The following is a 13,407-nucleotide window of genomic DNA, read 5'->3' on the forward strand; positions in this document are numbered from 1 at the left end:
TATGGTCACTCGTGGTCATTGTTTTGCAAAAATCCGAGTTTTTGTTTTTGTTTTTGTTTTTGTAAAGGGCCTAGAGCCATAGTTTAGACACTTAAAGATGTCCAGTTATTATACGTTATTTGCGTGTTTGACCAAAATATGACATTTTACACAGATCGAGACAGTCATTGTTCTCCGAGACCGCGATAGCGGTCGAGGTGAACAATGACTGTCGAGATCTGTGTAAAATGTCATATTTTGGTCAAACACGCAAATAACATTTATGTATCGATCGAATTCCTTTCAGGTACTATGACTTTGTTGTTGTTTTGACGATTGAACGAGCACACACACACATGCAATCAAACACATAAGCTTCATATTTGGGCGTTTCAGGTTGACCGAAACTTCAAAGGAACTACAAAACACACGTCATGTACTGACTTTGTTGTTGTTTTGACATTGAACAGCACACACACATGCAATCAAACACATGACGTGTGTTTTGAAGTTGCCTTACAGTTTCGGTCAACCTGAAACGCCCAAATATGAAGTTTTGTAGGCCTCTGACGTCACATGGCTCAAAGAAGGGAAATCCTATGTCGAATCGATACATTATCATTTGCATAGGTACTTTCCTCTTGTTTTGTATCCTGCTCGCGTGTTTTCACAAACTCGGTGCGAAAAGTATTCTTCCATGCCGAGACGGATGTCTTAGGCTGTAATTGCAATCTTTTCTTTTATAGTTGCTCCATATGCGACCCTCCACCACGAAATGAGTCGCATGTCACCTCGCGCGGTTCTGCGCTAGGCTTAATATAAGTCCGGGGAGTGTCTGGTAACAGTGTGAGGGTCACCTTAGTCACAGGCTTATAACTCAAACAATTTTGGCTCTTTTCTGAAACGGTTTTCACCACTGGATAGAGCATAACAAACTCTGTAGGAACATGTAAAAATATGAAAATCATGCGACTCATTTCGTGGTGGAGGGTCACACATAGCAAAAACAGTTTATTTCGAGATGCTGCGAAACCCAACTCCTGTGATATGAGAGGGTAAATTCACATAGTGCAATATCATATTTGATTGTATCCCTTTTATGTATTATGTTTTATGTGTGTCGTCCTATACAATTGTTGTTATAATCGTTTACAGGCAGGCAGGGCGTGCCGAAGAAAAATTTCCATTTTTGGCTCACGAAGTGTAGCCTATGCGATGCTAACTTTTGTCTGTCTGTGCGTGCGTGCGTATGTATGTGTGTATGTCTGTGGTAGAAACTTTAACATTTGAAGACGTCATATTACATTGACGTCACATTATGACGTACGAGGGTTAGACGTCACGCGATGGAATTACTGAAAGTCTCGGTGATTGTTATTTTGAGCGGGCCGAGACTATTTGGCAGTCGTGTCCATGTAAGTAGGCTACATGCAGACAGACAGATCTAGATCTAGTGTCTCGCTTTCTTGCACAGTTTCACCTATGCTCTTTCTGTGTGTGTGTGTGTGTGCGTGTGTGTGTGTGTGTGTGTGTGTGGATGTGTGTGTGTGTGTGTGTGTGTGTGTGTGTGTGTGTGTGTGTGTGTGTGTACTGTGTGTGTGTGTGTGACGGAGTGATTGAGTTTGTGTTACTGTTTGTCGATTTCTTACGTGAGCCTTGAAGGCTTCGCCTCTTGTTATGTAATATTTTAATGGACAATAAAGTGCTGTTATTGTTATTGTTATGTACACTTGTTGCTCCAATATAGGTTCGCAATATATATCGCTTTCATGCGCATATCAACGTTTTCTTTTATGCTCTGTATTTGTTCTTTTTCAACCATTTCCCAGCTACGAGTATTTCATTTTTGTAAAGAAACCGTTAAAGTCGTCACTGTTTTCGCTCACATTTTTGGAGAAAAAACAAAAGCACACACACTATGCCTTAAGGACGCCCTCCCCGCACGAACAGCAAACCAGTAAAACGGTCATGGGAGGTCAAAGTTCAGAGGTCGGCCAGCAAGTTTTGACCTGTCGTCTGCCGGTGAGTTAAAAAGAGGGATTGGCCTCGAAGCGCAACGTGTGGTGTTGACGGTGAGGTTGTCCTGGGTTGACGGATTCTTAAATCACTTGCTCTATCTTTTTACATTTAGTCAAGTTTTGACTAAATGTTTTAACATAGAGGGGGAATCGAGACGAGGGTCGTGGTGTATGTGTGTGTGTGTGTGTGTGTGTGTGTGTGTGTGTGTGTGTGTGTGTGTGTGTGTGTGTGTGTGTGTGTGTGTGTGTGTCTGTCTGTCTGTCTGTCTGTGCGTGTGTGTGTGTAGAGCGATTCAGACCAAACTACTGGACCGATCTTTATGAAATTTGACATGAGAGTTCCTGGGAATGATATCCCCGGACTTTTTTTCTTTTTTTCGATAAATACTTTTGATGACGTCATATCCGGCTTTTTGTAAAAGTTGAGGCGGCACTGTCATACCCTCATTTTTCAATCAAATTGATTGAAATTTTTGTAAAGCAATCTTCGACAAAGGCCGTACTTCGGTATTGCATTTCAGCTTGGTGGCTCAAAAATTAATTTATGACTTTGGTCATTAAAAATCTGAAAATTGTAATTAAAATTATTTTTTTTATAAAACGACCCAAAATTACTTTTATCTTATTCTTCATCATGTTCTGATTCCAAAAACATATAAATAAGTTATATTCGGATTAAAAACAAGCTCTAAAAATTAAAAATATAAAAATTATGATTAAAATTAAATTTCCAAAATCGTTTTAAAAACTATTTCATCTTATTCCTTGTCGGTTCCTGATTCCAAAAACATATAGATATGATATGTTTGGATTAAAAACACACTCAGAAAGTTAAAACGAAGAGAGGTACAGTAAAGCGTGCTATGAAGCACAGCGCAACCGCTACCGCGCCAAACAGGCTCGTCACTTTCACTGCCTTTTGCACTAGCGGCGGACTACGTTCAGTTTCATTCTGTGAGTTCCACAGCTTGACTAAATGTAGTAATTTCGCCTTACGTGACATGTTATTTATTTATTTTTTTAAACCTTGAGGGGTTTGACCACAGAGAAAAACAAGTCGCGTAAGGCGAAAATACAACATTTAGTCAAGCTGTCGAACTCACAGATTGAAACTGAACGCAATGCATTTTTTCAGCAAGACCGTATACTCGTAGCATTGTCAGTCCACCGCTCGTGGCAAAGGCAGTGAAATTGACAAGAAGAGCGGGGTAGTAGTTGCGCTGAGAAGGATAGCATGCTTTTCTGTACCTCTCTTCGTTTTAACTTTCTGAGCGTATATCATATCTATATGTTTTTTGAATCAGGAACCGACAAGGAATAAGATAAAAGTGTTTTTAAATTGATTTCGAAAATTAAATTTTGATCATAATTTTTATATTTTTAATTTTCAAAACTTGTTTTAAATCCAAATATAACATATTTATATGTTTTTGGAATCAGAAAATAATAAAGAATAAGATGAACGTAAATTTGGATCGTTTTATATGAAACACATTTTTTTTACAATTTTCAGATTTTTAATGACCAAAGTCATTAATTAATTTTTTAGCCCCCAAGCTGAAATGCAATACCGAAGTCCGGCCTTCGTCGAAGATTGTTTGACCAAAATTGTAATCAATTTGATTGAAAAATGAGGGTGTGACCGTGCCGCCTCAACTTTTACAAAAAGCCGGATATGACGTCATCAAAGACATTTATCGAAAAAAATAAAAAAAATATCCGGGGATATCCCTCCCAGGAACTCTCATGTAAAATTTCATAAAGATTGGTCCAGTAGTTTAGTCTGAATCGTTTAGCTCTACACACACACACGCACAGACAGACAGACAGACACACACACACACACATACACCACACCCTCGTCTCGATTCCCCCCTCTACGTTAAAACATTTAGTCAAAACTTGACTAAATGTAAAAAACACCCCCTCCTTGTGAACTTCGGTGCACGTGCACTCTACATAACGTCACGCTCATAAGGAAAATTGTCCATGTCATGTTTTTTTTAAAGTTTTGAGATAAACACAAAAAAACTTCTTTGGTTTCTGAACAATCTACCCATCTCATCTTAGTTATAAGTTTCAAACTGTCTATCCCGAGCAGTTGACATCAGTATACGCGTGAGATAAAAAGCTGACAGCAACATTTTCGATCAGCACAAATACATAACAACCCCGAAAAGGCGTTTGCATACCTTAGCATTCTCACAAGTCTGTATGTGTCAAAATGGAGAAGTCAATCAATCAATCAATCAATCAATCAATATGAAGCTTATATAGCGCGTATTCCGTGGGTACAGTTCTAAGCGCTTGTCGAAGAGTTGTCAACACAGGACTAACAAAGAAACTAACATCTACAGACGGACACGAACCCTATCACACACTAGCAAACCCTGATAAACATACAACAAACAACTGTTTAACAACAATGTACACATCAATAGCTAGGTCCAAACAAAATAATATTAAACACAAAGAAAACACCTCTCACAGAGCACAGCACAAGAATGTCTTTTGGGGCACAACACATCACGTCGAACATGAAAGTCGCAGCCAGCTACGGGAAGAACTGAGTCTTCAACCTACTCTTGAACGCGTCAAGAGAGGGGCTCTGGCGAAGCTCAAGCGGCAGGGAGTTCCAGACGGAGGGGCCCGCGGAGGGGAATGCACGCTGACCTGCAGATGCGAGTTTCGAGCGAGGGATGTGAAGGCGGAGTGGGCCAGCAGCAGAACGAAGGGGACGGTCGGAGGGCTGGGTGTACAGGTCCAGGGAGGATTGAAGGTACTCGGGAGCAGAGTCGTTGAGACACTTGTAGACGAGAGTGGACAGTTTGTAGGAGATTCGGGTGTTGACAGGGAGCCAGTGCAAGGAGCGAAGTAGGGGGGTGATGTGGTCTCGCGTAGTCTTCCTCAACGTCAGCCTGGCAGCAGCGTTCTGGACTCGTTGTAGGCCATGAATGGATGAGGCGGGGAGGCCAGCCAGAAGGGAGTTGCAGTAGTCCAGGCGACTAAAGATGAGGGAGACAACCAGCTTGACACAGGCGTCGTGGGTGAGGTAGCGACGGATGGAGGCGATGCGTCGTAGGTGGAAAAAAGCAGGTCTTGATGATGAAGGAGATGTGTGTCTGCATGGAGAGAGTGGAGTCGAGAAAGACGCCAAGGCTCTTGACAGCAGGGGAGAATGGAACAGTCGCGTCATCCAGCTGGAGGTCGGTCACAGTGAGGGAAGCAATCTTCTGTCGTGTTCCAACGAGAAGGGCCTCCGTCTTCTCACTGTTCAGCTTCAACTTGTTCTCAGTCATCCAGTTCTTGATGTCAGTGAAACAACTGGAGATGGATCCCAGGAGATGGTCAACGTCCTCCGGCTTGGCGCTGTTCTGGAGCTGCGTGTCATCGGCAAAGGAGTTGTAGTTCAAGCCGTGGCGTTCGATGACCAGGGAGAGGGGTTGGGTGTACAGGGTGAAAAGGACAGGGCCGAGGACAGACCCTTGTGGGACGCCGAAGCGGACAGGGACTGGCTGAGAAGAGAACGAATCAGTGGTGACAGTCTGAGAGCGGTTCTGGAGGTAGTTCCGGAACCAAGAGAGGGCGGTGTCGTGAATGCCGAACGTGGAACTGAGGCGATCGACGAGTAGCTGATGGTCGATCGTGTCGAAGGCCGCGGAAAGGTCCAGCAGCACAAGGGCAGAGACGATACCGCTATCTGTTGCGTTCAGGAGGTCCGTGGTGATTCGCAGGAGCGCCGTCTCGGTGCTGTGGTGAGGGCGGTACGCTGACTGGTACACTGGCATCAGCGAGTTCCGAGACAGGTGGGCGCTCAACTGCTCCAGGATGATACGCTCCAGAAGCTTGGAGAGGAAGGGCAGGTTGGACACATGACGGTAGTTCTTCAACTCGTTGACGTCAAGGCCGGGCTTCTTGATGAGTGGGCGGACAACGGCAGACTTGAAGCAGTCGGGAACGACGCCTGTGGCCAGGGATATGTTGATGATATCTGTGATAGACGGCAGGAGCTTGTCCAGACACTTGGTGAAGAGGAAGCCTGGCAGGGGGTCTAGCTCGCAGGTCTTGATGGCCGTCTTGGTGATGAGTCGCTTGACGTGGTTTTGAGTGACAGGCTGAAAGCACGTGAGGGGGGAGCCGGAGAAGGAAGGGGAGGGTGGGGACGGGACGAAGGGCTGCTGATCGAGTGTTCTCCGAAGCTTGTCAATCTTGTCCTTGAAGAACTCCGAGAATAACTCCGGGATATCTTGTGGTGGGTGAGCAGTGGGTAAGGGGGCAGCGGGGGAGGAGCCCAGGAGAGAGGACATGATGGAGAACAGCTCCCTGGATGATGAGGCGTTGGCGATGCGGTCGTGGAAGTGCTCGATCTTGGCAGCAGTGATGGCTTGCGTGACTCAAAGCAGCGCATCCCTGAGAATCTGCCGGTGAACCTCCAGGCCAGAAGTGCCTAACTCAGAAACGAGAACGTAACCGTGGCAATGGTTTCCGTTGGTCTGAGACTTTATACTCGCTAACACATGACAGGAACCCTCAAGTAGCTTCCCCTGTATTTTCACTGCAGAAATACCTAACACTCAGTTAGGTATTGTTCGTACGAGCGTGACGATAAGCCAACTTGAGATCGATTAGGGTCAGACGCACTTTGGTTTTCAGTCTTTGCCGAACCGATTCCAATTAAATGAATGACATAATCCTGTTTAGCTTTAGGTATATTCTTTTGCTACGTCCGTATGTACTCCACTTTCAAAGTACGCATAACATTTTAGCTTAATCGACCCATAAAACACAAGAGATGTAAGAGTCTTGTGTTTGTGTGTGTGTGTGTGTGTGTGCGCGTGCGCGTGTGTGTGTGTGTGTGTGTGTGTGTGTGCGTGCGTGCGTGTGTGCGTATGTGTGTGTGTGTGTGTGTGTGTGTCAGTGCGTGCGTGCGTGTGGGTGTAAGTGAGTGTGTGTACGCAGTTCGGTGAGCACTCTGTTTGGTTGTTGTGTTTGAATGTATTATTGTATTGAATGTACTCAAGCCCAGCAACATTCCTGTGTAATGCACATGGTTGTAAGGCCAAAAAAAAAATAGGTGTGGTTAAGGTAACATAGCCAAACAAAATAGGGTAGGAAGGTAGGCAATCACTTTTTTTTTTAACTTTTTTTTTCTAATGTGTACAAATTAAACCTACTTGACAGGGAAATAAGTGTGCGACTCGAGCCCTGTCGCTTTCATTGCGTTTTCTGCACTCGTTTTTTTGTTTTTTTGTTTTTGTTTTGACAAATGTAATAAAAAGTTATAGGGTCGGCCCCTAAAAATAGGGTAGGTCGGGTTACCGTAACCACACCTATTTTTTTGTTAGGCCTAATGACATATTCTGTCTTATGTCTATGTATTTGTTGTTTACACACCAACGATGAATGTGATTTTGGTCAGGCCATGGGATTACTAAAACCAAACTCTGGACGTCTTCAGAGTAATGTTCCATTTGTTTGTTTGTTTGTTTCTTTCTTTTAGTTTTCCATCGTTTTCTGGTAAGTGAGTTCCCACATTTTGACTCCTTCCAAGTTGCCTGCAGCAAAAACTATAGCGATCTGGTCAGAAAATATAAACAGCAAAAACCCTAACCTACAGGTTCAGTTTTCGGCAAATCCTCTGAGCTGCGTAGAAGCTCGTACATCCAGCAAAGCCTTACTTTCTTGTTTGTTTTCTTCATCTTCTTCTCCACTCCTCCCCCCCCCCCCCCTTTCTTCGCCGTTCAAAAAAGCAAAACGTGTTAAAACTCAATCCGTTGTTTTCTACGTCTGTTCCAAAAATAACTGTGTCTCTTCCTTTTTTTTTTTTTCGTTTCGCCACACGCTTTTGAAAGGAATATATGCTGCGTTGACCAGTGAGATCGACTGACCGCTTGCCCATGGATGTCCCCACGAAGACAGGCAATAGCCTGTAGTTGTCTGCTCTCCATGGAAGCTGGTCGACTGTTGTGCTGTGTTCTTTGAAGTCGGGTTTGGCTTTTGGACTATCTCTCGGCTAATCAGCTTAGCCAGCCGGGGGAGGGAAGATATTCAGGTAAGTGGTGAGTGTTTGTTTGTAAGAGGGGGGAGGGGGGGTGATGGGGTAGAGGGGGTGTGGGGGGTGGGGGGTGGGCGGGAGGGGAGTGTCTGTGTGTGTGTGTGTGTGCGTGTGTGTGTGTGTGTGTGTGTGTGTGTGCGTGTTGTGTGTGCGTGTGTGTGTGTGTGTGTATGTGTGTGTGTGTGTGCGAGCGTGCGTGCGTGCGTGCGTGCGTGTATGTGTTTGTGCGTGCGTGTGTGCTTATATCGGTATGTGTTTGAGAGTGTGTGGCTCTCAGTCGGTCTGTCTGCCTCTCTGTATGTGTCACACTGTCACTGTGTGCTTCAAGTATCCTGTTGTTTAGGAATCCATATTTGTGTGCTTGTGGTTTTGTTTTCCGATAAGCTTCACTCAAGAAACAAAGACAAAAGTTGAGAAGAAAAAAACCACTTCCCACAGCAAGGTTTAAACCAGGGACACAGCAACGCTTGTCATATGAAATGGATGTGTGGCGTGTTACATAACGTGAGGAGTTTGCAACTGCCTGAGTTTCAAGCTATTCTGGAATCTTCTGTTCTATCAGGCAGGTGGAAGAAAACCTGGTCAACTCTTTCCCTCGAGACGTTGTCGTCAGATCCGTTGCAGCTGTCTGGATTTCGATATATACTTGAATTGTCTGCTATGAGGCAAGTGATATAAACGTGTCGTTGTTGTTGTTTTTATTGGTGGCATTGTGTTTGCTTTTGTTCCGAAAATCAGTTGCAGCTGTCTGGATTTCGATATGTACTTGAATTTTCTGCTATGAGGCAAGTGGTATAAACGTGTTGTTTATTTTTTTCATTCCTTGCATTGTGTCCTCTTTTTAGTTCAGAACACCATAACATCAGTTGCAGCTGTCTGTAAGTTCGACGATGTTCTGGAATCTCCTGTTATGAGGCAAGTGAACAAACCCGTATTCGTGGCAGGATGGTATTTTTTGTTTCGAACATCCTGACATCAGTTGCATCTGTCTGAGTTCGAGGATGATCTGGTATCTTCTGCTATGAGGCAAGAGTTCAAACAAACATTTCGTCGTGGCATAGTGCACTATTGTCTTCAAAACGTACTAACATCAGTCGCAGCTGTCTGGTTTCTAAGCTGTTCTGGAATCTTCGGCTTTGAGGCAAGTGCAAGAAAAAGTAAGTGTCTTCTTGGCATGATGAACTCGTTTGTCTAAAACGTCGTCAGATCAGCCGCAGCTGCCTGGGTTTTGAGATGTACTTGATTCTGAAAAGCTCATTAACAAATTCCAACTAGTTTAAGAGATATTTGCAATTAAACACCCTTCTGGGTCCACACGGACCCACGACCACCGGCGAAGGTTAAACTTATTCCTCAATATTGCATCCATGGTGCAGTCACAAGAAAAAGTTCTACAAGCAGACAATATTCCTCTTTGGCAACATTCCAGCAACCGGCACGGTTGGCCTAGTGGTAAGGCGTCCGCCCCGTGATCGGGAGGTCGAGGGTTCGAACCCCGGCCGGGTCATACCTAAGACTTTAAAATTGGCAATCTAGTGGCTGCTCCGCCTGGCGTCTGGCATTATGGGGTTAGTGCTAGGACTGGTTGGTCCGGTGTCAGAATAATGTGACTGGGTGAGACATGAAGCCTGTGCTGCGACTTCTGTCTTGTGTGTGGCGCACGTTATATGTCAAAGCAGCACCGCCCTGATATGGCCCTTCGTGGTCGGCTGGGCGTTAAGCAAACAAACAAACAAACAAAAACAAAACATTCCAGCAATAGTGTACCGTTACTCGCAAGGTGTGTCACTATATTTTATAGCAATCAGGCCGGAGCTCCTTTTTTCAACACATGAATGATAACCAGATCAAACTAAAACTTTGAATTATACATCTATACCCGGATGAGTTTGAGTAAACCATGTTTTGCATGTGGTGATAATGCAGCTTCACACACAAACATGTACTGACTGACAAGCACATTCTTCATTACCAGCGAAGCCAAAGTGGAGGCATATATCCTACTCGCGGGATTGTCTAGGGTGTTATTCATTCTAGTTGCAATTAACCGATAATATGACCGTCATGTCTAATTTCCTGACTGTTAAACGCGACCACATACATCTGAAAAACGGTATCAACATCCGCTTGTGTAATAGATATCAATGTTCTACCGGCTCATGTTGATTATGCATTTCCTCGACATGTCTGTTCTCGTTGGCTAACAGTAAAAAATAACTCATACTATCAGTCAGCATGAAAGAAATAACTTGGTGGAGTGAGTGTGTTGTTAGGAATGTCATGACGTCAAGCAAAAAGCATTTTTTCACGAGGTGGTTCATAAGCAGAATTAAGCAAAACGCTCCCACAACCCTCTAGGCTCTGTGAATTGTCAACGACTGTTGCCATTTCTGACACTGTAGACCAAAGTCCAGACGAAGTCTTACTTGGGTCAAGGTAGCCCGTGCCTCAACGCCACTTTAAGATGGCCATGGTATCTTTGACAGTTTGGTGTTGTGGGAGTTTTGTTGGTTTTCACGCTGCACGCTTACCTGGAAGGTCCGTAAAGCTGGTGTGTGTGTGTGTGTGTGTGTGTGAGAGCTTTGAATGAGTCGATGAAGGAGTGTCCGTTCCATTCAGAGGTGTAGGCCTAGCTGGGTGAGGTGACTGATTCCCTGCTGTATTGATCAGGTTTTGGTTTTAAATGTTCTGCTTGTACAAATTTCCATATTGCTTCAACCAAGAGTTTTCAGTGGCTTAAGGTTGGAATTTGTATATTCTGTATTCTTCTTTGCTTTGTTTTTGATTGCGTTGTTGTTGTTGTTGTTGTTGTTGGTGGTGGTGGTGGTGGTGTCGTTGTTGTTGTTGTTGTTGTTGGTGGTGGTGGTGGTGTTGTTGGTGTTGTTGTTGTTGTTGTTGTTGTTGTTGCTGTCGTCGTCGTTGTTGTTGTTGTTGTTGTTTGTGTGAACATATTGGGTTTTTTCTTTCGTGTTAGCACTTTTTTGGCCACACACTTTTAGACGACATTCTTTCTTTATTTGGTGTTTAACGTCGTTTTCAACCACGAAGGTTATATCGCGACGGGGAAAGGGGGGGGGGGGGGGAGATTGGATAGAGCCACTTGTTAATTGTTTCTTGTTCACAAAAGCACTAATAAAAAAATTGCTCCAGGGGCTTGCAACGTAGTACAATATATTACCTTACTGGGAGAATGCAAGTTTCCAGTATTAGACGACATTGCGAGTCAATCTTTATTTTTGTAGGTTTGAAAGAGAAGAATTGTTTGTGTAAAAGGCCAAACTAAACAAGATGCTGAATATTTATTTTATCTGTTCTCGGCTGTGTGTGCGTGACCTTGATATACGAGAAAGGAAGAAATCAGTATACTCTACTTGAAATATTGCGTGCGTAGGTGGGGGGGGGGGGGGTATGTTTTTGTTGTTTGTTTATTTGCTTGTTTTTATAGTTGGTTGGTTGGTTTTGTTGTTGTTGTTGTTGTTTTGTTGGTGTGTTTTATAAGCTATTGTTGTGTCACGTTCACAGTGTTGGTCATCAATCTCCTTGTCATGGACTGACTCGGTTACGTACTTCATCCATTATTACACGAAACATGCGTTCTGTGCTGACTTTCACGAACTTTCATGTAATTGACGGGCTTATGTAAACATGTAAAATGATGAGCACTGGTATTGTAAAATGATATAGTCAGGTAATTCTTGTTTTGTTTCCGCAATGATATGTGACCCTCCACCACGGAATGAGTCGCATGTCATGTTTGCATGATTTTCATATTTTTTAATTTTCCTAAAGAGTGTTTTATGCTCTATCCAGTGGTAAAAACCGTTTTAGAAAAGAGCGAAAACTTTTCGAGTTATAAGCCTGTGACTAAGGTGACCCTCACACTTTTACCACAGTCCCCCCGGACTTATATTAAGCCTAGCGCAGAACCGCGCGAGGTGACATGCGACTCATTTCGTGGTGGAGGGTCACATTATGTACAGATGCATATAGTTATAACCCGTGAATTTCTATTTTTGAGTGATGACATCTTTTTGTTGTTCTTATTTTTTTTCATCGGAATGAGCTTTTGTATGTTATGAGACTGTGCATGTCTTTCATTTTCTTGTATTTATTTTTCATGTACCCCCATGGGGTTACTTGACTAAATTCTTTGTCTTGCCTTGCTTTGCCTTGTTTGATAGATACGTACGAAGGATAATCATAACATGTTTCACTCTATAAGCTTGCTGGTCTGATAATGCACAAAAGTAACACATAGACTTATATTTGTTTCAGAAAATTAACATCAAGAACGCGAAGACAACATGCCACGAACGCGCCTCAAAGATGCACTGAACTAATGCGAACATAATGGCATGAACAATAATTCGCAATAGAAACATTCATTGTAAATAATTACAAAAGCAGCAATCCCACCAAAGAAAAACTCAACAAAGACTGTATCCATTCCTGAAAGATACGAAAACAATACCAAGCTTCAAGAATACTGATACTGAGGGCGATACCCAAATTCAAAACGTCTTGACTGCCTGAAGGGGTACACAAAAAAAGGTCAACTCAATATTCTCTATACAATATAAGCATAAGCCGACCATCATCTTCAACCAGCCATGCAGCCAATGAAAAATGTGCACACTACAAGCTGCACGTACTTCGTTGGCATCCTTGTGTTGCTGACCTTGTTTGCGGGGTCAAAGGTGGAAGGTCACGGCCGTCTGATTGACCCACCATCACGTGCGACCATGTGGCGGTACGGGTTTGACACCAAGGCAGACTACGACGACAATGCTGGCTATTGTGGTGGAAAATCAGTAAGATTATTGTTGGTTGTTGTTGTTGTTGGTGGTGGTGGAGGTGGTGGCGGTGATGGTGGTTGGTGGTGGCGACATTGTTGTTGGTTTTTCTTTTTAGTTTTTGTGTGTTGCGTGTTGTTGTTGTTGTTGTTGTTGTTGTTGTTGTTGTTGTTCTTTTTCTTGTTCTTGTTGGTCTTTTTCTTGTTCTTGTTCTTGTTTTTGTTCTTCTTGTTCTTGTTCTTGTTCTTCTTTTGCTACAATCGTGATATGTGTGTGTGTGTGTGTGTGTGTGTGTGTGTGTGTGTGTTTGTGTGTGTGTGTGTGCGTGTGTCACGTGTGTGTGTGTGTGTGTGTAGTGTGTGCCGTGTGTGTGAGTGTGTGTGTGTGTTTGTGTGTCGTGTGTGTGCGTGTGTCACGTGTGTGTGTGTGTGTGTGTGTGTGTGCGTGCGTGCGTGCGGCGTGCGTGTGCTCATGCATGCGGGCCTTTGTACATGCATGCAGACGTGGGTTCCCTGCCTCTAATAACATCCCAGAAACCCTAACACGCGGAGCATCTTCCATT

The 13,407-nt window shown here is 43.7% G+C and overlaps 1 protein-coding gene and 1 long non-coding RNA gene across 2 annotated transcripts in view; both read left to right on the forward strand.

The window, feature by feature from the left end:
* The window catches only part of LOC138950784 (uncharacterized), a 274,457-nt gene that overhangs the window by 84,582 nt on the left and 176,468 nt on the right, over nt 1-13,407 (forward strand). The window lies entirely within an intron of this gene.
* The window catches only part of LOC138950768 (uncharacterized), an 8,079-nt gene continuing 7,003 nt past the window's right edge, over nt 12,332-13,407 (forward strand). Inside the window, exon 1 of the mRNA XM_070322494.1 lies at nt 12,332-12,863. Within this exon, the coding sequence (XP_070178595.1) occupies nt 12,663-12,863 (201 nt within the window). The 5' untranslated portion in view covers nt 12,332-12,662. The remainder of the gene's footprint in view (nt 12,864-13,407) is intronic.

Source organism: Littorina saxatilis, linkage group LG16, assembly GCF_037325665.1.
Source record: "Littorina saxatilis isolate snail1 linkage group LG16, US_GU_Lsax_2.0, whole genome shotgun sequence".
In the NCBI taxonomy this organism is placed as follows: Eukaryota; Metazoa; Mollusca; class Gastropoda; order Littorinimorpha; family Littorinidae; genus Littorina; species Littorina saxatilis.